Raw genomic sequence first — 22,784 nt, forward strand, 5'->3', positions numbered from 1 at the left:
CAAATGCTTCACTGTGGTAGAGATGCATTTATTATTATATTACTCAGCAGATTTTTAAAGACATCCTTCTGGAGCACCACCATGCAATTCATGTTTCATTGTGATTCTTCACTTCACACACAACTTCCCATATTCTGCCAAAAACTTCATTCTGTCTTTGATGTTCTTCTGAGACAGCAATGTCTTTAGAAGTAGTGCATTTCCTTAAATTTTGCTAATTTCCTGACCAATAATTTGTGGTCAAGGCAATTAAAAGATTAGTGTTTAGCTATTTTTTTGCCCAGGAGTGTATGATGAATTCCACTTGTGAATGTGTCCATAGTAATAGTGTAAACTATAAAAACACCATTAACTATACCCGATGCAGCATAATTTTGCAACTAATAAAGCATAATTTTGCTACTAATCCAAATCAGTTTTGGGATTGACCTCTATAATGCCAAAAAAAAAAAAAAAAAGAAGATATCTGGGTATCCAGCTCATTAGGCTTCTACGGGTAACATATTAAGAGTTGAATTTTATGAGCAGATTCAACAGACTCAGAAGAGAAGAGGAATCAAGAAATATAGCCACCTGTTTCTCACCGGCCCCATTCCCAAAAGTGTGCCGAAAACCATTTTGAATGGCAGTAGAGATGCCCTCCATGCTGAAGCGCTACAAGCACAGAACAGAGGAAAGAAGAAAAAGAGATCGGGATAGAAAGAACAGAATGAATGAGGAAATAAAATCACATCAACTACAGCAAGAGGTAATTGAGGAAGAAGAAAGAGATTGAGATTGACATGTCTCAAAATGTGTTTCCAGACCAGTAACTACTTCGTCAAAAGGTGTTTTGGATTGTGATGGGCACAACAAATATGGTAAACTAAATCTCAAGCATGCTTGCTTGATGTACCAGAACCAATGAGGTTTGTTCTCGTGTGTCACACAAGCATGTTTGAGCTCCTGCATGAACAAAAGAGGCTGTTCCAGTGTGTCAAGCAAGCGCAGTTGAGCTCGTACACCATTTTTGATGACCTCTATGTATGTCCGTTGATCAAAGTTATTAATAAAAGCCTAAATTAAAGCTGCAGTCTGCGATTTTAGGCCCTCTAGCGGTTAATAAACAGAACTGCACGCGTCTTGCGGAAGAACATGGTAGCCGGAGCTAGTTTTCTGTGTGTATGTCTATGGCGAGTCACGCAGTTACTGTGATACGGGTCCTACCAGTCCGGTCTAAAAAAGTCTGAATATAAACACTTATTATAAGTGTACCATAATGATTCAGGGTAAGGCAAAAACACGGTTTAGAAAATGGATTTATGTTGTACATTCTTATTATATAATTTTTGTAAATTTTGAACACAAAAAAAGTTACAGACAGCAGCTTTAAACCTGTTCATCATATAAAGCGATTGTTTCTCTTCAGAAGACTTGGATTAAACCCCTCGATTTGTATTGGATTACTTTTAGCTTGTCTTTATAAACTTTTTGAAGCTTGGACTTGAATGAACAAAAATGTTAAGAAAATAATAACAATATCTTCATTTGTGTTCTCTTGATGAACAAAAGTCTTTTGGGTTTGAACTAACCCTTTGAAGTCACCATGAATCAGACGTTATGATTGACTTTAGCACCATAGTGTGATGCATTTCCAAGTGAAAAGGCTTAGTGAACAGGAATTCATTTTATCCAGTGGTTGTTGGTCACATTGTGAAAAAGTGAACGTTGTATATGGAATGGAGGCAGGTCTGAATGTGATTGGCTTAAATGCAGCGCAGTCAGCAAACAGAAGGAGTATCGTAAGCTTAGACACCTCTCGCTGTTCAAAAAAATAGGGCTGTGGTCAGAGGTAGATCTTGGAAGAGCCAGGATATTTTTAAATATATCTCCGATTGTGTTCGTTTCAAAGAAGATAGTCATATACACCTAAGATGGTTTAAGGGTGAGTAAATCATGGGATAATTTTCATTTTTGGGTGAACTAACCCTTTAAGTGTGTGTGAAACGCCTCAAGACAAAAAGCACAAATACTTTCACTAAAATGCCCAATCTAATGACACCTGATACTCACAGAAGACGGCAGCTTCTCAGATCCCGCCACGTTCTTAACTTTCCTCTTCTTTTTCAGCATCTCTCGGTGCACCTTCTGTCGGTTCTGTACGTCTATGAGGACCGAGATGAAGCTGTTCTTCACCTCCTTCTCAAACTCCAGCTCATCCCTCATGGCCAGGTGCTGAATCAGCTCCTCCGAATATCCACGGATGGCCGTCTCCACATCCTCCAGCTCATCGTTCAGCTCCACTACAGACATCAGCCTCACTCCTGCACAGAGAGCACTCGCTCAGACGTGCTTTCAACAAACCTGAACATGTTTTCCAGAAGGACGTACTCACTCTCTTCGTAGATCTGCCTGCTGTGAGATCTTTGGCTCTTCTGAGAGACGAATGACAGGTCTGAGTGTGAAGCTTTCTGCTCCGATTCCATCTCTGGAGAGTCCTGCATCAGCTCCTCTATCTCCTCGATAACCTAAAAATAACGTTTAGTTTCAGATATACAGTATACTACTGTTCCCTTTTGAGTTGGTAAGGTTTTTTTAAAAGAAGTCTTTTTTGCTCACCACGGATGCATTTATTTAATTAAAAATACATTAAAAACAGTAATATTCTGAAATATTATTGCAATGTAAAATAGCTGTTTTCTATTTGAATATATGTTAAAATGTAATTTATTCCTGTGAACAAAGCTAAATTTTCAGCATCATTATTGTCACATGATCCTTCAGAAATCATTCTGTTATGATGATTTGATGCTCAAGAAACATTTCTGATTATTATCAATGTTGAAAACAGTTGTGCTGCTTTATATTTTTGTGAAAACATTTTTTTCAGGATTCTTTGATAAATAGAAGTTCAAAATAACAGCATTTAATTGAAACAGAATTTTTTTTTTGTCTTTATTTTACTTTAGAGCAATTTTATGCATCCTTGCTGAATAAAAAATATTACTTTTATTAAAATCTTTCTCTACTGTACAAAAGTTTGGGGTCAGTACACGCTTGTCCATTGTTTTTGTTTTTTTTCTGGTTATTTTTCTCTGGTATCTATGGAAGCTTGTTTCCGCCACAAAATTTAAAAAAAATAATGTAACTGCGACTTTTTATCTCACCTGTATTACTTTTTTTCTCTTGCAATTCCGAGTTTATATCTCGCAATTCCGAGTTTACATCTCACAATTCAGACTTTTTAACTCGCAATTCAGACTTTATAACTCGCAATTCAGACTTTTTAACTCGCAATTCGGACTTTATAACTCGCAATTCAGACTTTTTAACTCGCAATTCAGATTTTATAACTCGCAATTCAGACTTTATAACTCGCAATTCCGAGTTTATATCTCACAATTCAGACTTTATAACTCGCAATTCAGACTTTATATCACGCAATTCAGACTTTATAACTCGCAATTCAGATTTTATAACTCGCAATTCCGACTTTATAACTCGCAATTCCAACTTTATAACTCGCAATTCCAAGTTTATATCTCACAATTCAGACTTTATAACTCGCAATTCAGACTTTATATCACGCAATTCAGACTTTATAACTCGCAATTCTGAGTTTATAACTCGCAATTCAGATTTTATAACTCGCAATTCCGACTTTATAACTCGCAATTACAACTTTATAACTCGCAATTCCGAGTTTATATCTCACAATTCAGACTTTATAACTCGCAATTCAGACTTTATATCACGCAATTCAGACTTTATAACTCGCAATTCAGATTTTATAACTCGCAATTCAGATTTTATAACTCGCAATTCAGACTTTATATCACGCAATTCTGAGTTTATATCTCACAATTCTGCCTTTATAACTCGCAATTCCGAGTTTATATCTCACAATTATGACTTTATATCACGCAATTCTGAGTTTATATCTCACAATTCTGACTTTATAACTCGCAATTCTGAGTTTATATCTCACAATTATGACTTTATAACTCGCAATTCCGAGTTTATATCTCACAATTATGACTTTATAACTCGCAATTCCGAGTTTATATCTCACAATTATGACTTTATTTCACGCAATTCCGAGTTTATATCTCACAATTATGACTTTATAACTCGCAATTCCGAGTTTATATATCAGAATTATGACTTTATATCACGCAATTCAGACTTTATAACTCACAATTTCAAGTGTATATCTCACAATTATGACTTTATAACTCACAATTCCGAGTTTATATCTCACAATTCTGACTTTATGTCACGCAATTCCGAGTGTATATCTCACAATTCTGACTTTATAACTCGCAATTCCGAGTTTATATCTCACAATTCTGACTTTATATCACGCAATTCCGAGTTTATATCTCACATTTCTGACTTTATATCACGCAATTCCGAGTTTATATCTCACAATTCTGACTTTATATCACGCAATTCCGAGTTTATATCTCACAATTCTGACTTTATATCACGCAATTCCGAGTTTATATCTCACAATTCTGACTTTATAACTCGCAATTCCGAGTTTATATCTCACAATTCTGATTTTATATCACGCAATTCCGAGTTTATAACACGCAATTCAGACTTTATATCACGCAATTCCGAGTTTATATCTCACAATTCAGACTTTATATCACGCAATTCCGAGTTTATAACACGCAATTCAGACATTATATCACGCAATTCCGAGTTTATAACACGCAATTCAGACTTCATATCAAGCAGTTCCGAGTTTATATCTCACAATTATGACTTTAAAACTCGCAATTCCAAGTTTATATCTCACAATTATGACTTTATATCACGCAATTCCAAGTTTATAACACGCAATTCAGACTTTATATCTCACAATTCAGACTTTATATCACGCAATTCCGAGTTTATATCTCACAATTATGACTTTATAACTCGCAATTCCGAGTTTATATCTCACAATTCTGACTTTATAACTCACAATTCCGAGTTTATATCTCACAATTCAGACTTTATATCACGCAATTCCGAGTTTATATCTCACAATTATGACTTTATAACTCGCAATTCCGAGTTTATATCTCACAATTCTGACTTTATAACTCACAATTCCGAGTTTATATCTCACAATTATGACTTTATATCACGCAATTCCGAGTTTATAACACGCATTTCAGACTTTATAACTCGCAATTCCGAGTTTATATCTCACAATTCAGACTTTATATCACGCAATTCAGACTTTATAACTCGCAATTCCAAGTTTATGTTAAGAAGTCACAATTGCAGAATTTTAATAAATTAAGTCAGAATTGCAAGACATAAACTTGCAATTGTGAGGAGAAGTCAGAATTGTGAGGAGAAATGGCACAATTACCTTTCTTTTATTCCGTGGCAGAAACGAGCTTCCATAGTGGAAGGCTGTACATTTCTTTGAATGAACTGAAATAATTCATAAACTGTTTTCTGGTCAGCAGTGATGAGTGAGGTTCAGTCCACACCTGTTCAGCAGTGAGCAGCGGCTCCTCATTGATACAGGACACAATGATGGAATGCGTGTCCATCTGCTCCCTCAGGTCCTCATCATCGGACAGATCCAGGTTCACACTCTCCATCCGCTGATGGTATGACGAAGAGTAAGCATAAATTTAGTCTGAATCCTATCATTGGGAGTAAACAGCACCAACACAGGTTCTGGATTCAGACTCACCGGTCTGTCTTCAAGGCTCAGCGTTGAGAGGTGAAGCGATCGGACTCTAGACTGATTCCAGTCCACTGGCATGACGTTGCTATAGTTATCCGTGAGAGCGTTCCAGATCCTTAATGGAGAAGAGAGAGTATAAAGCCCTGGGTATACTTTCTTTTTTTGCACAGTTGAACGCACAGCCTTGCAAAGTATAATTCATTTGACTCATACGAGTACACAGGCATCCGACGCACACGGAGTTTTGAGCAATCTCTCGCCACGAGTTACAACCCATGTAAATATTTTTGTATTCTTTCATGCTAGAGTTGTATAAATGAATGTACTTTCTGACCTCTTCACACAATCTCTCGTCTATATAGGCCTCCATTGTCGCTGTAGCTTGCATGTGTTCTGGTCTGTTCTGACTACCGTGTGAATCGACATCCCCAGGGCATGGTTGCCACCTTGCGGACAAACTAAAAAAATTAAATGCGCATGTGCAACCATGGGCTACAAAAATTCGGTGTAGTGACAAATTGGGTCCCCCGAAATCGGGTCTCCATTAGGACCCCATGCGATCCCATTGGATCAAATTGCTTTTAATAGGCACTCTCTTTACTGCCTGTTTACAATTGACCCTTCGCAAAGACCCGCCCCCCTTAGTTAGTTGACCCTTCGCAAAGACCTGCCCCCCAGCTTTCAAGCTGTGTAATTTTTTAAAGAGATTCGAACAATAAAAAACGTTTTGTGGCTCTTTAATGTGTCGTGACAGATCGCTGTAGCACCTCAGCTCAAGTGGCTCGTGAACCGATCATCTCTTCTCACTAGTTAACTTATAGCATCAAATAAACATGAATGAACATCAGAAGGAATGTTGTTTCAAACGTGGAAAGACGTCAGTACACACCATTTTTCAAGTTCAAGTCCACCGAGGTTAGTCTACTCCGGACTGCTTTGTCGGACAAAATGGCGGATTCGGCGTTATGATTGGTTAGATCGCCTGTCAATCAAACTCCTGGCGAAGGGTCACTTACTACAAAATCATGATATGATAAACACTGTTTCAACTACATTATAACAAAGACTATAGATATAACGACCATTTATGTCTGTATTAGCTTAAAAACAAGAATAGCATACAGATACCCGATTAGCCTGATAACTTAGTTTATATGCATTTGCACTTACCCTACTTGTATTCACAATCATTTTTAATGTAATTATGTGTTAAATTAAGTGTTAAATGTCCAAATATTTCAGTTATGAATAAAACAAATTAATGATGTTCGATAAACAGCATTTATTTGAAACAGAAATCTATTGTAACATTATAAATGTCTTTTCTGTGACTTTAGATCAATTTAATGTGACACTTACTGTGTTATTTCTGTCTTAAGAGTCCAAATATTTTTTGGGACTCCTGTAACTATGATTAGACTATTACTATACAACTGTTTACAATTCTGTTTGGCTGTCTCTGATAAAGCATGCCTGTATACAAGAGACAGTAAACAACATCCAGTCACGTGACCTCTGCTGATGCACAGGAATTATTCATGCTGACCATTCCTACTCCGTTATAATAACTAATAATCAAACTCTATCATCTGTAAACAATGCAATGCAAATGCCACAAAAATGAAGCTTAATGCATTTGATCCACGCTGTATATGCCCTGTCGGACATCATTCCTTCGATGGTCCACTGATGAAAATAGCAACCATGATGATTTTACACTAATGCATGCTTTTGTTGACTTACTCGTCACATTTCAGAGTCGTATCCTCGCTTATTGGCCTCACTGGATATACTGCGTCCGGTTTGGAGTCTATATTTTGGAAGCATGATTGTAACTTCTCGTCGAAGTGTTTGATGATCTCATCTGTGCATGTGTAAGAGCTCATCGCATTCTCAAGCGCGCTCTCGGGATCTGAAATTCCATCCAGCAGCAGCGACATCTCTTCAGCGCTCACGTGAACCCGCTCCAGATGGATATTCCGTCCCGTTCCGCCCTTGAACGCGTTGAAATCTTGCCACTCACCATCATCTCTCTGCGCTGAAGGCTCCGCCATAACTGCAAATAGAGAGACGCTCTGCTCTAAAAAGATACGGACCAAATTACGAACCCTACTACGGCAAAAGCCGAGCTCATGAATATTAATTAGAACATACTGGCGGCGCGTAAAAACCTTCAGAGCCAGCGTACGCTTTGCAGCCAATTAGGTAAAGCCGTTGTATGAGCGTCACGTTGCGTAATTAATATTAATGAGCAACTGGTAAACTTGCCTACTAGAGTTGCATCAGTGCTAGTATTGCTGCAGCATTGGATTGTAAACCACACCAGTTCTTAAATATTTGATGTAAATACCAGTGTAAGAAATTTATAATGTAACGAAGTGAAAATGTTTACAAATAGGCTACTAATAAACTCTGCATGGAAATGGAAATACCAGCGCTTGCAATGTAAGATGAGCCATTTTTTACTTATGTGGTCCTCAAGATAAGGTAAAATGAGGCAGAAGTACAATGAAAGTATTTAAAGTAATTTCAGGATGTTTCCTATCATTTTAAATGATCAGAATACATCTATGACAAAGGTCTCTAAAAATATGGCTTCTTATAAAAAAAGTTTTCCCAGGTTAGGGGTAAGTTGAGCCGAGTCAGTAGGTGGGTGTAAACTGACCATCTAACTGAATCTGAATCAAACCCATGTGAAATTATAAAGATAATGTACCTATTTTAAAAACTAATTTAATAATCAAATTTCCTTTTACAAATATTCATATTTCTTTTTTAAAAGCTAACTTAAACAACATAAAACCAACCAAATGAAGTCGAAATTTCAGTATGTTTAATTGTTTGCATTTCTGAAACAATATGTTGAACACCAAAGATGTAACCTGTCCTTCAATATAAAGGTCAGTATAACCATTACATTCATTACCACTCCTCTGAAGATTTGCCATTCTCTCACCTGTTTAAGTGTTGTTCATCTGGTTGTGAAAATAAACACCTTTCCTATCTACGTTCAGTGTCTCTGCCCTTCAGTGATTGTAACAAAACTAAACCAGTTGCATAATATTACATTGAAATGACACCAGTTTATACCTCAGATTTAACTTAAATTCAGTGCCTTATGGTGGGGTAAGTTAAAATGCTGGCTCAATTTACCCCACAGCATTTGGCTCACTTTGCCCCATAGCTGCCATTTTAGGAAAAGCTTTCTAGCTTACCCATTCAGAATCAAATGACTTGCATGGTTTTATATGCTGCTAAATCACCAATATTCATCATAAATTGTTTTAGACTTGGACAAATTTGCTTTGATGAAACGGCCATTGCATCTGTTATGTTAAAATTTTACTTTGACAAGCCAAAAACAGTTTTTAAAGTAAATAAGCGACTTCCACTCCTCCCATGTGCTTCTCCTTTTCACAGTCTGGCAGAAATGATGGGTGGTTCTAAAATATATGGTCACATGACAATAAAATGGTATGGTTGCCAAGATACAGGGGGTGGGTCAACTTACCCACTGGCTCATCTTACCCCACTCTCCCCTACTAGACCATGTCCAGATGAAGCATGAATTAACCTTTTTTTTTTTGTCAAATCTTGTCAATGAAGTAACTGAAATTGTTCATAAAACTGCCCTGAATAATTCACAAATGGTAAAATCATTCAGAGTGTTTCTCGAATTCACTGAAGCCATAATCCGATTTTTCTCCTCTTCGTAGTGAGTCGAGTACTGATCATTAAGAGAATTTAGAGTGAGAATTTGTCTGGTTGGTCGAAAAGTGAAACCGCTTCTCAAACAAGAACAAATGTAGGCCGGGACTTGATTTTGTCTGTGGGGAATTGATTGGATGGTTGTGGTTTGTTATTGGTGGATCTCATGTGAGTGACAGGTTGCCCCGCCCTCGTCTTCAGAGTAGAGATGTCACTGCAAGATGGGATTATTTTGATTAAAGATGAGCCTTTTCGCAAACTGTGATGATGCGTTTCCACAGTTATCAACATCGCAAATCTAGTGAAGTTTTTTATATCTTATTTCTTCACCTTGGCAGTAAATGACAAAAAAGGGATTAAAGGTGCTACAGAGGATCTTTTCGTCGACTGAAAAACCAAAGACTGTTACTGAGTTTTTTAAATGAGCGCATGCGTAAGAACAACCCCCCTCCTTCACAGCTCGTTTCAAGGGAACGCCTCCCAAAACTCGTGCACGAGTATTGGAACACGAGTGTTTACCACCGCGATTCGCTGTGTTGTGATAGTGGATTCATTATGTCGGACTCACCGCAGGTAACCCATAATCTGCATTGTTACTCCTGAAAAAAACATTGCATGCGGCGCCTGTGGAAAGTTACTGGAGCGCGCACGTCTCTCACAAGGAATGTCACGGCAGTGATTGACAAGCCAGAGGGCCAATCGTTTACGCGATGATCGCATAAACGATTGGCTGATGTTTTTAAGGCCCTACCTCGTGCACAGATTATGTATATTAATATTATTCCTTTCAGTGCACCTAATAAATAGTCTTTTATCAGTTAGTAAAGACAGTTTCAAGTAATATTGCAAAAATGTATAAAACAAAACATCCTCTGTAGCACCTTTAGTTCACTTTCAAATTAAAATTTCCTGATAATTTACTCATGTCATCCAAGATGTTCATGTCTTTCTTTCTTCAGTCGAAAAGAAATTAAGGTTTTTAATGAAAACATTCCAGGATTATTCTCCATATAGTGGACTTTAATGGAGCCCAGATGGTTGAAGTTCAAAATGTCAGTTTCAGTGCAGCTTCAAAGGGCTTTAAATGATCCCAGATGAGAAATAAGGGTCTTATCTAGAGAAACCATCACTCATTTTCTAAAAAAAAAAAAATAATAAAATTTTATACGTTTTAACCATAAAATTAACCACCTTATTCTCTATTAGAATTCCGGCAGTGTAGACACTGCTAAGTGTATTACTGCCCTCCTCAGGTCAAAGTTTGAACTAATTGTAATATACTTGCACTAGCATATTGTATATGACAATTACTTCAAACTTTGACTTGTGGAGGGCAGTAATACACTTAGCAGCGTCTACACTGCCGGAATTTAAATAGAGAAGAAGAAGAGAGCTAGTTCAAGATGAGCATTTATGGTTAAAACGTATATCATTTTAAATTTTTTTTTTTAGAAAAGAGTGATGGTTTCTCTAGATAAGACCCTTATTCCTCGTCTGGGATCATGTAGAACGCTTTGAAGCTGCACTGAAACTGTCATTTTGACCTTCAACCATTTGGGCTCCAGTGAAGTCCACTATATGGAGAATAATCCTGGAATGTTTTCATCAAAAACCTTAATTTATTTTCGTCTGTTGCGAGGGTGTTTCTAATATATCAGATGAGCGAGTGATGGCAAATACCATATTTCTCTCTTCTGACTGCTGTAATCAATCTCTCTCTGTTTTTTTCCTTCTTTTGGAAATTCATATGCAATACAAAAAAATATATTTGCTGTCGCCTCCCATTCACTGTAGTTTAGAGAACCCCAGAAATCTGAAAAGGGTCCATTACGAGTCACATGAATTTAGAAAAAACAATGATGTTTATAATATGATATATATAAAAATCAATATTCCATAAAAAATGGTCCATTTTGATTTCATGGTGACTTTAATGTATTTTTTTTTATCTTTGTTTATTTATTTAGTTTTAATAGTATATGTTTTTGCTGCAGTTTGGATTTTTTTAAATTGTATTAAGTTTTGTGTTTATTGAGGCATTTTGTGTTTCATTCAATTTCATTCAAGCCATAAAAACTCTTTTTGAGGCAGCTTTCACGTGCTCTGGTCGTGTTTGTGAATGATTCGGTTCCGCCGAACGGTGGCGCTCTTGTGAGTCGACACTGTGGATTCAGCGCGAGAGAAGAAACAGCCCCGGAAGCGACAGCAGCAGCAGTGAAAGCGGAAGCGCAAAAATGGAGGCAGCCGTGTTCATTTTATCACTCGTCGACTGCTGTGCTTTAATATTCCTCTCCGTTTATTTCGTATCCTTTATCATCGTTTCGCATGAATGAAGATGTCTTTCACTGGGTTTGTTGTGTTGTTGTTGTTGATGTTAGCAGGAGCTGCTCGCTGCAGGCTGTGATTGCGGATTGTTTAGCTTTTGTTTGTCATTTATGATTTATCTTTATAATGTTTTCTCTGCATTGCAATGCTTTAATACGATTCATTGAAGCTCGTAATGTGAGATTATAGTGATTTCGCCTTGTTTCAGATGATGGATGGCTCATAACAGGGTGGCAGCTCAATTTTAAATCAATTACAGATTGTTATTAATCATTATTTGTGATCTATGTCCTTTCCCTAACTCATGCTCAGATTATTACTCTGTCTGATCTGGAATGTGACTACATCAATGCTCGAGCTTGCTGCTCCAAGTTAAACAAAGTAAGTCTGGCTTGTGAAGTTAAACGTGAAATTACATTAATACAATGAAATTACTGTTATTAATCATTGTCAATGAATATATAATTAGTAAATGCTGTAATATTAATTAAAATTAATAAATGTATTATTTTCAAAACTTTGAATCAGTTGAACTTCGTAAAATGATTTAATGTTGTGTTCCCCACACGCTGGTGAAAACAGTGTAAATGCAACAAAATCTCAGGCCCTACATTAAAAACAGCTTTTACAAACCCACTGTAAATGTGTAATTGAGAGTATAATCTATCAAATGCAATTAACTAATCACCTAATACCATTAAATAGTAAGTGTCTGTATAATATGTGTTCTTTTATCAGTTTTCAGGGATTGTTTCATGGATGGCTCAGCTAAAGTCACCATAAACTCATTAGTCAGCTAGAAAAGTGAACTCTAGAAAGATAAATATAGCTATGCACCGTTACATATTCATTACAATTTTTAATGTTCTTCAATATTTAATGCATAAATCAGTTATGACAGCCGCGATTTTAATGTTTATATTTCAAAAAAATGAATTGGAGTAGAAATATGATTATGTAATTCTAAACTTTTATTTATAATAAAAACATCATAGAGTGTAATTTATGTGTTTGTATATAAATAAGTTAATTTAACCTTCAATATTATTATAGTAGTACCAACTGACTCCCATGTGTAGTTTACAGCATTAGTTGAGAGATTTTTCATGTACTGTAACTGAAATACTACATCCAAAATAATCGAAAGCATGTGAATAGTAATCGAATCGAATTGTGAAAATTGTGTCAATACCCAGCCCTACTAATGTCTCATTAAAACGTCTACAAATGTATAAAACTGATCAGAGATCAGGTAAAACCCATAGATGCTTGTTCAATGGTTTGCCGCTGGGGGGCGATGTCAGTAAATCTGCATGATTTTTGGGTTCACAGAGATCATCGCCCTCCAGTGGTGAACCATTGAAATTTCAAATCAGTTTGTTTACTGAAATCATGTGACTTTGGCAGTTTGTCAAAAGTGCCTCTACTTGTAGAAAATGATCTGTAATAAATTCCTCTGAATGTAAATGAAGTCCTTGTTTGTGCTCTGTGTTTAGTGGGTCATCCCTGAGATGATCGGTCAGGCTCTGGCGACCGTGTTAATGCTGGTGTCCATGCACTGGTTCGTCTTCCTGCTCAACTTACCTGTGGCATCATGGAACGTTTACAGGTGATTTATCTGAATCACACAGAATATTGTGTTTATAAACCTGACGAATGCTCCAGCACTGTCATTAATACCTGTGAACAGATACGTGAAGGTCCCCATGGGGAACATGGGAGTGTACGATCCCACAGAGATTCACAACAGAGGCCAGCTCAAGTCCCATATGAAGGAAGCCATGATCAAACTGGGCTTCCACCTTCTCTGCTTCTTCATCTACCTGTACAGGTAAAAAACAAGCTTTCAGTTCTGCTCCACATTGCAGCTTACACCACGTCCTAACCAGACGCACCATGACACGCAACAAAAGTATCTTTTCCATGTTAATCAGAGTTTTTGTCCTAACCAGCCGCGAACAACAACATGCAAAGTATGGCAATAATCTCAGGTGCTGAATATGTGCTTTATTTAATGTTAAAAGTGTCTAATGTGAGTTTGAATATCATTTTGTGTGACCTTTATACCGTACTGAAAGCGGCGGTGGATAATTCACATCAGATATTGAAAATAAAGCAAATAATAACTCAATGTGAAGAAACAAGTGTATTCTATGACAAAGATTGTTTCAGTCACTCTCAGTATGTATTTTTAATAATGGTAATATTTATGAATTTCATTTTTTTCAATTTCTTTGAGTGCATTGAGGGAGACTCCGCCCACACGCTCTCCTGATTGGCTGTGATTATTATTATTATTATTATATTATTATTATTAAAAATAATATTTGTTTGGATTATTATTAATATTTATTATTATCATTATTAAATACTATTTTACTGTAAAATAAGAGTATTATTGCAATAGTAATATCAAAGACTTTATAAATAGGGACTTAGGAAATGTTTAATCTTTTAATTTAAATGATAAAACAAAAGTTTAATCATAGTAATATTATTAACAATAATTATTGCTATTATTATTACATTAAATACTATTACTATAGGAGTATTGCAATGGCAATATTTCTTTGATTTTAAATTAAAATATTAAATAATAATTACTATAATTTCTATTACTATAAGCAACAATAACATTTATGATTATTATTATTTATAATAAGTGCTTTATTTTACAGAAATAGTATTATTGCAATAGTAATATTCCTTTTAATTTAAAAATATTTTAAATAACTTGCTGTCAGGTTAATTCATGGCAGTTAATTGCATCTAACAAGTTTATAAATGTGTGTGTGTGTGTGTGTGTGTGTGTATATATATATATATATATATATATATATATATCAACAACAATAATAATAATAATATAATAATAATAATAATAAAATCATATTGAGTGGGGGGGGGGGGTTTGTTCTTAGTTGATCACATGTAGGGCTGGGTATCGATTCAGATGTGCCGATTCGATTTCGATGCTCGATTTTTTTTATTTTTATTTATTTATTTTTTATTTTTTTTTTTTTATTCTATGAATTCAATAAATTTTCACTGGCCCCACCACAAAAAAATAATAAATGAAAAGAATAGTTATTGTTTTTGACCCATGTATAGACAAGTAAACTGTCATTAATAAAAAAGAACAAATAATTAAGCTAAAAGCAATAGCACAAATAAACACTGCATATAATCTTCACTATACAAAACAAATAAAGGTTAATCCTTATTAAAGTTCCAAAAACATTATTCAGTGAAGAGCGGAGTGATTTTCTCTTTAGTTTGATTAACATTAAAACACAGACAGCTTCTGGAATTTTAGGTGGCTATCACTTTAAAACTAATGCGCTGATACATACAATAATGAAACGCATGCGTTCTTTCTCTACTGCTTACCATAACCGTAACTGATTATGTTTACCGAGATACTCGCAAAGGCAGAGCTTTTGAGATAAATTTATGTGAATTTGTCCGTTTAGATGCATGGATGCAAGGTCTACTCACGGAACGAACGCGGCGGCAGTTTAGTTTTTTTTCCTTAAGTAGAATAGGGAAGGCGTAGAACATACAGCATATGCTTTTTGTAGAATACGGAAAGTGGAAGCACGTACAAGACGTTAATTTGTTTATAAAGCATATACAATGGGTACGGAAAGTATTCAGGCCCCCTTCAATTTCACTCTTTGTTATATTGCAGCCATTTGCTAAAATCATTTAAGTTCATTTTTTTGTGCACACAGCACCCCATATTGACAGAAAAACACAGAATTGTTGACATTTTTGCAGATTTATTAAAAAAGAAAAACTGAAATATCACATGGTCCTAAGTATTCAGACCCTTTGCTGTGACACTCATATATTTAACTCAGGTGCTGTACATTTCTTCTGATCATCCTTGAGATGGTTCTACACCTTCATTTGAGTCCAGCTGTGTTTGATACTGATTGGACTTGATTAGGAAAGCCACACACCTGTCTATATAAGACCTTACAGCTCACAGTGCATGTCAGAGCAAATGAGAATCATGAGGTCAAAGGAACTGCCTGAAGAGCTCAGAGACAGAATTGTGGCAAGGCACAGATCTTGCCAAGGTTACAAAAAAATTTCTGCTGCACTTAAGATTCCAAAGAGCACAGTGGCCTCCATAATCCTTAAATGGAAGACGTTTGGGATGACCAGAACCCTTCCTAGAGCTGGCCGTCCGGCCAAACTGAGCTTTCGGGGGGAGAAGAGCCTTGGTGAGAGAGGTAAAGAAAAACCCAAAGATCACTGTGGCTGAGCTCCAGAGATGCAGTCGGGAGATGGGAGAAAGTTGTAGAAAGTCAACCATCACTGCAGCCCTCCACCAGTCGGGGCTTTATGGCAGAGTGGCCCGAAGGAAGCCTCTCCTCAGTGCAAGACACATGAAAGCCTGCATGGAGTTTGCTAAAAAACACCTGAAGGACTCCAAGATGGTGAGAAATAAGATTCTCTGGTCTGATGAGACCAAGATAGAACTTTTCGGCCTTAATTCTAAGCGGTATGTGTGGAGAAAACCAGGCACTGCTCATCACCTGTCCAATACAGTCCCAACAGTGAAGCATGGTGGTGGCAGCATCATGCTGTGGGGGTGTTTTTCAGCTGCAGGGACAGGACGACTGGTTGCAATCGAGGGAAAGATGAATGCGGCCAAGTACAGGGATATCCTGGACGAAAACCTTCTCCAGAGTGCTCAGGACCTCCGACTGGGCCAAAGGTTTACCTTTCAACAAGACAATGACCCTAAGCACACAGCTAAAATAACGAAGGAATGGCTTCACAACAACTCTGTGACTGTTCTTGAATGGCCCAGCCAGAGCCCTGACTTAAACCCAATTGAGCATCTCTGGAGAGACCTAAAAATGGCTGTCCACCAACGTTTACCATCCAACCTGACAGAACTGGAGAGGATCTGCAAGGAGGAATGGCAGAGGATCCCCAAATCCAGGTGTGAAAAACTTGTTGCATCTTTCCCAAAAAGACTCATGGCTGTATTAGATCAAAAGGGTGCTTCTACTAAATACTGAGCAAAGGGTCTGAATACTTAGGACCATGTGATATTTCAGTTTTTCATTTTTAATAAATCTGCAGAAATGTCAACAATTGTGTTTTTCTGTCAATATGGGGTGCTGTGTGTACATTAATGAGGAAAAAAAATGAACTTAAATGATTTTAGCAAATGGCTGCAATATAACAAAGAGTGAAACATTTAAGGGGGTCTGAATACTTTCCGTACCCACTGTACAGTTGTATTTTTTTCAAAAATGACCGATGGTTTCGCTAGATAAGACCCTTATTCCTCGTCTGGTATCGTTTAAAGCCCTTTGAAGCTGCACTGAAACTGTCATTTTGACCTTCAACCATTTGGGCTCCATTGAAGTCCACTATATGGAGAATAATCCTGGAATGTTTTCATTAAAAACCTTAATTTCTTTTTGACTGAAGAAAGACATGAACATCTTTGATGACATGGGGGTGAGTAAATTATCAGGAAAATTTTATTTAAAAGTGGACTAATCCTTTAATTGTCTTATTTGCACGCTGCACTGAGCTCTTCGGGTGTGTGTAACGCTCACACAAAACGTCTCGCACAGCGCGCGCGAGTTCTCTTTCACTTGAATGCTTATATTGGCAAAGCTTGAAAATGCGTACAAATGATAAACTTTCATGGTCATGCAGCGCTGGCCTGATCGGGAAACTGACAGTTCATTCAACTGTCCAGAACGCAGCTGCGTCCGCCATGTTCAGCACTAAATGAATGACACCGGCCCCCCTGTAATAAGAGGATGACGTCTAGTGGAGAAGACTAGTAATAAGATTAAGGCCAATCAGATTATGTCCAATGTTTGTGGAAATAAATACGGAAAAATTCAATACGTGGCTTTTGAAAATCGATATCGTATCGACCACATTTAAAAAAAACGATTAATCGAAAAATAGATTTTTTTGCTCAGCCCTAATCACATGCATGTATACTACATTCAACAAAACATACAATCTAGTCTCCGTCTCAATCCAGTAGTGTGTTAGTTGGCAGATTAAATGTTAAAGAGCGAACGGCTATTAAGAAGAGCTGTAGCGCTGGTGTCTGCTGGAGTTCAGCGCTCATGGAAGTGTGTGTGTGTATCTTGTGGTGAATAAGGTTTGTTTCTCCTGTTTTTCAGCATGATCCTGGCGCTCATCAACGACTGACCCGCAGCTGTCTTCACAACACAAACTGCCAAATCATAAACTGGCCTTTACATTTTTGAAGAACTTCATAAATCCCAATCAGAAGATCAGCCCCATCACTCATCATTACCCACAGAAACACCACGTCTGCTGACCACAAACCCCGGATGAACGAGCGGCACACGCCGTCCTGCAGTCATGTGCTTGTACTTCGGTTTGATTTCTCTGTATCTTGCACTGCTTCTCAGGGCTGAAGCATCAGGACAATCCCAGTGACTCACTGAAGCGAGATTCAGAGCGCCGCCACACACACACTCACACTCACACAGGTGAACCTTAACAAAACAACATTCACGTAACGATAATGTTAACGATTAAGCATGTTTTAGGACATTTAGGCATTAATTATTTTCATGACAATTAAGCATCATTACCATAATGTGTCCAGATGAGGTTTTGTTGTTGTTGTTTTCTTATTACACTCCATGCTTGTTCTGTTGTTTTAAAATAGAATGTTAAAACAGCACAACAGATGTCACTGTGATGTGCAAAGTCTTAAATATTCTTTTTATTGCAATTAGAACAGGATTTTTGGCATTACGGTAATGACTATTTGAGAACAAAATGTGCTTAATTGTCATCTAAATAATGTCTCTGAGTGGTTTGAAATATAGGTATCATTTTTATCTTGATTTATGACCCAGACATGTTCCTGACAAGTCATTAATATTCTGCCACATCCACTTTGCCTTTTGTTGGAGCAGTTGTGTGTTTATTGTTTGTAGTTTAATGGAGCGTGATTCAACAGACCACTAGAATAACCAGAACAAGCGCTAATGTGTTCCCACAAGCCTCTCTGATTCAGATCCTGTCTGAATCACATCTGAGGCATTTGCTTCTGACATTTCAATGGCTTGTGCTTGTGTAGATTTCATGACTTTTGTGGCTCCTGCTTTTCATCTTCAAGTCTTGTCAGATCAGTCAACCTGATATCTGCTGATGTTAGTGTCAAATTAGGGGTGAATCTCTCAAACCTTGTCGTGAACGGGTCATACTTGCCCCCAAAATCGAAATAAATAAATTATATTTTGTTTAAATTAGCTGAAGCCTCTGTTTAGTACCATTAAGATATTTTTATGGTATTTTAATGAAAATTAATCGCATTCCCCTTAATTTTTATTACACATGCAGTGCATCTGGATGTTTTACTTTTGAGTATTTTTTTTTTTCTAAACTGTGATTCTAATTACAGTAATAATTCTCAGAACTTGTGTAATGTATATCATATGCTGCCTGCTGATTTAAAATCTGGACATATTTGTAATGGTGGAGATGAGCATGGACTGTCATGGAAATATTGTCACAGTACAAAACATCTTAATGGTGCTTAAAACGGGTGTCATTTTCTTTAGACAAGATCTTTATTTTGTCGATTTTGAAATGTGATTGACATTTTTTTTGCGGATTCACCTTTAGGACAGCATGTTGAGGGTTAATGAATGCTGGGTAAGCGGGTGTGTGGTGGAGGTTCAGCATCCAGCCAAATAGTGTCACATGATGTTAATGGAGTTTCATCAGTCAGTGTTCTGCTTGTTGAATGGCCCTGTTCAATGGCATGTCTTGATGTACTACAGTTATTTGAAAGGTTTTGGTTTGTAATCATGTGAGATCAGTGTCATCAGTTGTGTTTTTTTACATATGTGCGGTTGTGGGGTTTCTTAAATAAAAAGATGATCATGAATAGCAAGTTTTCACAATTCATATTCAAGTCATTGCAATCCAGTTTTGTTATAAAACTAAATTGATTTCCCCCCCCCAGAGAAAATGGAGAACGGAAATGACATTGGATATTTTCAAAATTTCAGAATGCCTAAATGCATTTGCTATTGTGATTCTACCAGTGTTATTTAAATGTCATTGATATATTATAGATTTTATTTTTATTTTTAAAGTTTTAGTATTTAGGGGCACCATTGTATCTGTTAGTAGTGTTTTTTTCCGCTCTTGAAGTCTAGTCATATGGTAAAAAGTTGTGAAATTTGGCATACTGATAGAAGACAGTCTGAACATTAACCATAGCAATTATGGAGTCTAACTAAATTCCTCTAGCGCCACCAACTGTCCAAATTATCACATTTATGCTAATAACTTTTGGCTAGAAACAATTTTTTTCAAGACGATTCAATTGCTAATGTCATTTTCCTTCATACATTTTTCCACCATTTTGAATTATTTTTCAAACTCATAACAGTTCCTCCGATTTTTCACAAAAATTGGCTCAGATCATCAGAGCATGGCAACAAAAAAACATGGAAATCAAGTTGTCATCAAATCATTCTTGAATATTGCACATTGATGCACAAACAAATTTGACGAAGACTATGCCAAAATGGATGTGAGGCTACATCTCCACGCTTTAGTGTACTCTAACCAAACTTGGTGTATAATGACAACTATGACTTGAGGGTACTTGTACAGTTTTGGCATAGTGCCACCTAGTGGTCATGAAATTATTATTATTATTATTTATTTATTTTTTTTATTTTTTACTTCTGAACAGTTTGACCTAAAATCTCACACACACACAAAAAAAAAAAAATATATAAAAAAATTGTCTCCCAACACTGACCACACCAGATTAATTTGGTGTCAGTGTCACCTATTAGTCAAAAGTAATTAGCAATTATTTGCTATATTTGATCTAGAAAAATGAATCTGCCCATTACAATAGTGAAAAATGCTATTAGCTATTTTTGCTAATAACTTTTGAACAGTTTATCAGAAAACAATGATCTTGGTGTCTATGGATTCCTTGTGTCATGCCGAATCCAGTTACGGGATATTGATTTTTGTCAGGATCGGACAAACCATCGTGCTGTCATTTTGATATAAACTGCAATATCTTTAAAATAATTTGACATATCGGCACACATTTCGGTAGGTATCATCAGCATGAACTGAAGGTACCTGAGACGTCTGAACACAGCGCCACCAAGTGTTCCAGAGATATAAGGTTACAGCTTTTGAAAACAGTTCAAATATTTTGTGTCATTACGTTCCTTAGTTTATGTCGATTCTGACTATATCTAATTTGTCATTTTCCAACAATGTGACTCCACCATATTGAAGCAAATAAAAAAAAAAATAGTCCAGTGGCGCAATGAGATGAGTGACGGGCACCTGACCCAGAGATTGTGGGTTTGAGTCCCGTGGTGGTATAACTTTACACACAATTTTATAATGTGTAATTTCAATTCCTTTATTACCTGGGAAAGCATTGTTCTTTCTTCGTCTTGAATTAGACGTGTGTTTTTGTACATTCTGTGTTCATTCTCATCTGAACTTCTGTTCATTTTGAGTTCATTCTCACCTGTAATTCTGAACCAACTGTTTTTCATGTACATTCAATTTCTGCTGTTTTTGCTTGACCCTGTATCACTGCTTGCAGCTATATTTTTGTTTTGTTTGTGTCATTTTTATTAGTTTTTGTCTACATAGTGTTTATTTCACTTGTAGTTTTTAGTTATTTTAGTACATCAAGTTAAACTAAATGGAAATATGAAATGTTGCCTTGGCAACTAGATGAAATTAAATCTTTCAAAAAAACCTTAAACTTATTTTATTTCAGCTAGTTGACAAGTCAAAATGTCTTATTTCCATTTAGCTTAATTTGATGTACTAAAATAACTAAAAACTTGAGCTTTATATAAATATATTTTTTTATGGTTTTAGTTAACTATAATAACTCTGACTGATACAGTGTATCCACATTCATGGAAAACAAAAAAGTAGTACATTTCTTATTTCTAGGTTTAGAATTAAAGGGGTGGTTGATTATGATTTCACTTTTGTTAGTGTGTAATTTTGCTGTTAGATCATAAACAACATCTGCAAAGTTATGATTCTCAAAGTTCAATGCAAAGGGAGATATTTTCTTTTACAGAAATCGCTTTTTAAGGACTACAACAAACGGCTGGTAGGGACTACAATGAGCTTCTTCCCAGGTTGGTGACATCACTAACCCTAAAATTTACATAAACACACAACAAAGGGGGTGAGTCCATGTTGGGCTGCTTTAGAGAAGAGGAAGAGTTGTTGTAGTAGAGTGTTGTTGTCATGCCGTCATTTTACACCGGACTGCTTCACAAACAATGGTCAATTCAACACAAAAGATTAACATGACGGCACATGCTAGTGGATGAGTTGAATCAACTCCACAGCAACTACATAAATTTATCCACTAACCATTCAGAAACGTCCAGTTTCATTCTAAAAGTTGTAACTTCTTCCTGAGTCTCTCCATCAGTGTCGACTCCGGTTTGAACAATGTAAGGCTGAACACCGTTACTGACAATCCTCATTTTGGCTGCGTGAGATTCTCCAGCTTTGTTGTTGTTGAGCTGTTAAAGCTCCGCCCTCTTCTGGAAAGGGGGCGGGAGCAGCAGCTCATTTGCATTTAAAGGGACACACACAAAAATGGCATGTTTTTGCTCACCCAAATGGGACAAATTTGACAAGCTATAATAAATGATCTGTGGGGTATTTTGAGCTGAAACTTCACAGACACATTCTGGAGACACCAGAGACTTGTATTACATCTTGTGAAAGGGGCATTATAGGCCCCCTTTGAGAACACAAACAAATTTCTGCTCACTTTAGAATATTTAATCAGCTAGAAACTGCTTTTTGTCAGTGCAATTTCTTAATAAAATAAAATACTTTTCCAGTAATCAAGAACTGGGGAAAGTCATGGACATTTTATTTCTATGGAAGAAAAAAAGTTAATCTATTTGACGTCTTTAGAATTGTTTTCAAAATATGACAAATTCCACCACTGTACCTTTTGGATATTTTGACCATTAAACTAACAGAAGTGACGACTTGCTCCAGA

General features: G+C 36.5%; 2 protein-coding genes across 4 annotated transcripts in view; one reads left to right on the plus strand and one right to left on the minus strand.

Moving 5' to 3' along the window:
* fez2a (fasciculation and elongation protein zeta 2a) overlaps window positions 1-7,907 on the minus strand; it is a 31,178-nt gene extending 23,271 nt beyond the window's left edge. Inside the window, exons 1-6 of one of the 3 annotated variants that reach the window (XM_048153025.1) lie at window positions 7,421-7,907; window positions 5,684-5,792; window positions 5,475-5,591; window positions 2,375-2,507; window positions 2,053-2,303; window positions 574-654 (exon numbers count right to left, since the gene is read on the minus strand). In XM_048153025.1, coding sequence (XP_048008982.1) covers window positions 574-654; window positions 2,053-2,303; window positions 2,375-2,507; window positions 5,475-5,591; window positions 5,684-5,792; window positions 7,421-7,731 — 1,002 coding nt within the window. In that variant the 5' untranslated portion in view covers window positions 7,732-7,907. The remainder of the gene's footprint in view (window positions 1-573; window positions 655-2,052; window positions 2,304-2,374; window positions 2,508-5,474; window positions 5,592-5,683; window positions 5,793-7,420) is intronic. The other 2 variants (XM_048153027.1, XM_048153026.1) reach the window with 2 other exon arrangements.
* Window positions 7,908-11,528: 3,621 nt separating this feature from the next.
* On the plus strand, window positions 11,529-19,640 carry cnih4 (cornichon family AMPA receptor auxiliary protein 4). The gene is made up of 5 exons (XM_048153341.1): window positions 11,529-11,688; window positions 12,023-12,091; window positions 13,207-13,319; window positions 13,401-13,541; window positions 17,887-19,640. Exons 1-5 carry the CDS (start codon window positions 11,620-11,622, stop codon window positions 17,912-17,914), a joined length of 420 nt encoding a protein of 139 aa, XP_048009298.1. The 5' UTR covers window positions 11,529-11,619; the 3' UTR covers window positions 17,915-19,640.
* The last annotated feature ends 3,144 nt before the right edge of the window (window positions 19,641-22,784 follow it).

Source organism: Megalobrama amblycephala, linkage group LG13 (assembly GCF_018812025.1).
Source record: "Megalobrama amblycephala isolate DHTTF-2021 linkage group LG13, ASM1881202v1, whole genome shotgun sequence".
NCBI classification, from domain to species: Eukaryota; Metazoa; Chordata; class Actinopteri; order Cypriniformes; family Xenocyprididae; genus Megalobrama; species Megalobrama amblycephala.

What these genes read in the sequence shown, in the direction of transcription:
- cnih4 (XM_048153341.1), top strand. Translation starts at nt 11,620, where the DNA reads ATGGAGGCAGCCGTGTTCATTTTATCACTCGTCGACTGCTGTGCTTTA. An exon ending in TATTCCTCTCCGTTTATTTC is followed by an intron (nt 11,689 to 12,022) that starts GTATCCTTTATC and finishes ACTCATGCTCAG; the next exon opens with ATTATTACTCTGTCTGATCT. An exon ending in GCTGCTCCAAGTTAAACAAA is followed by an intron (nt 12,092 to 13,206) that starts GTAAGTCTGGCT and finishes CTCTGTGTTTAG; the next exon opens with TGGGTCATCCCTGAGATGAT.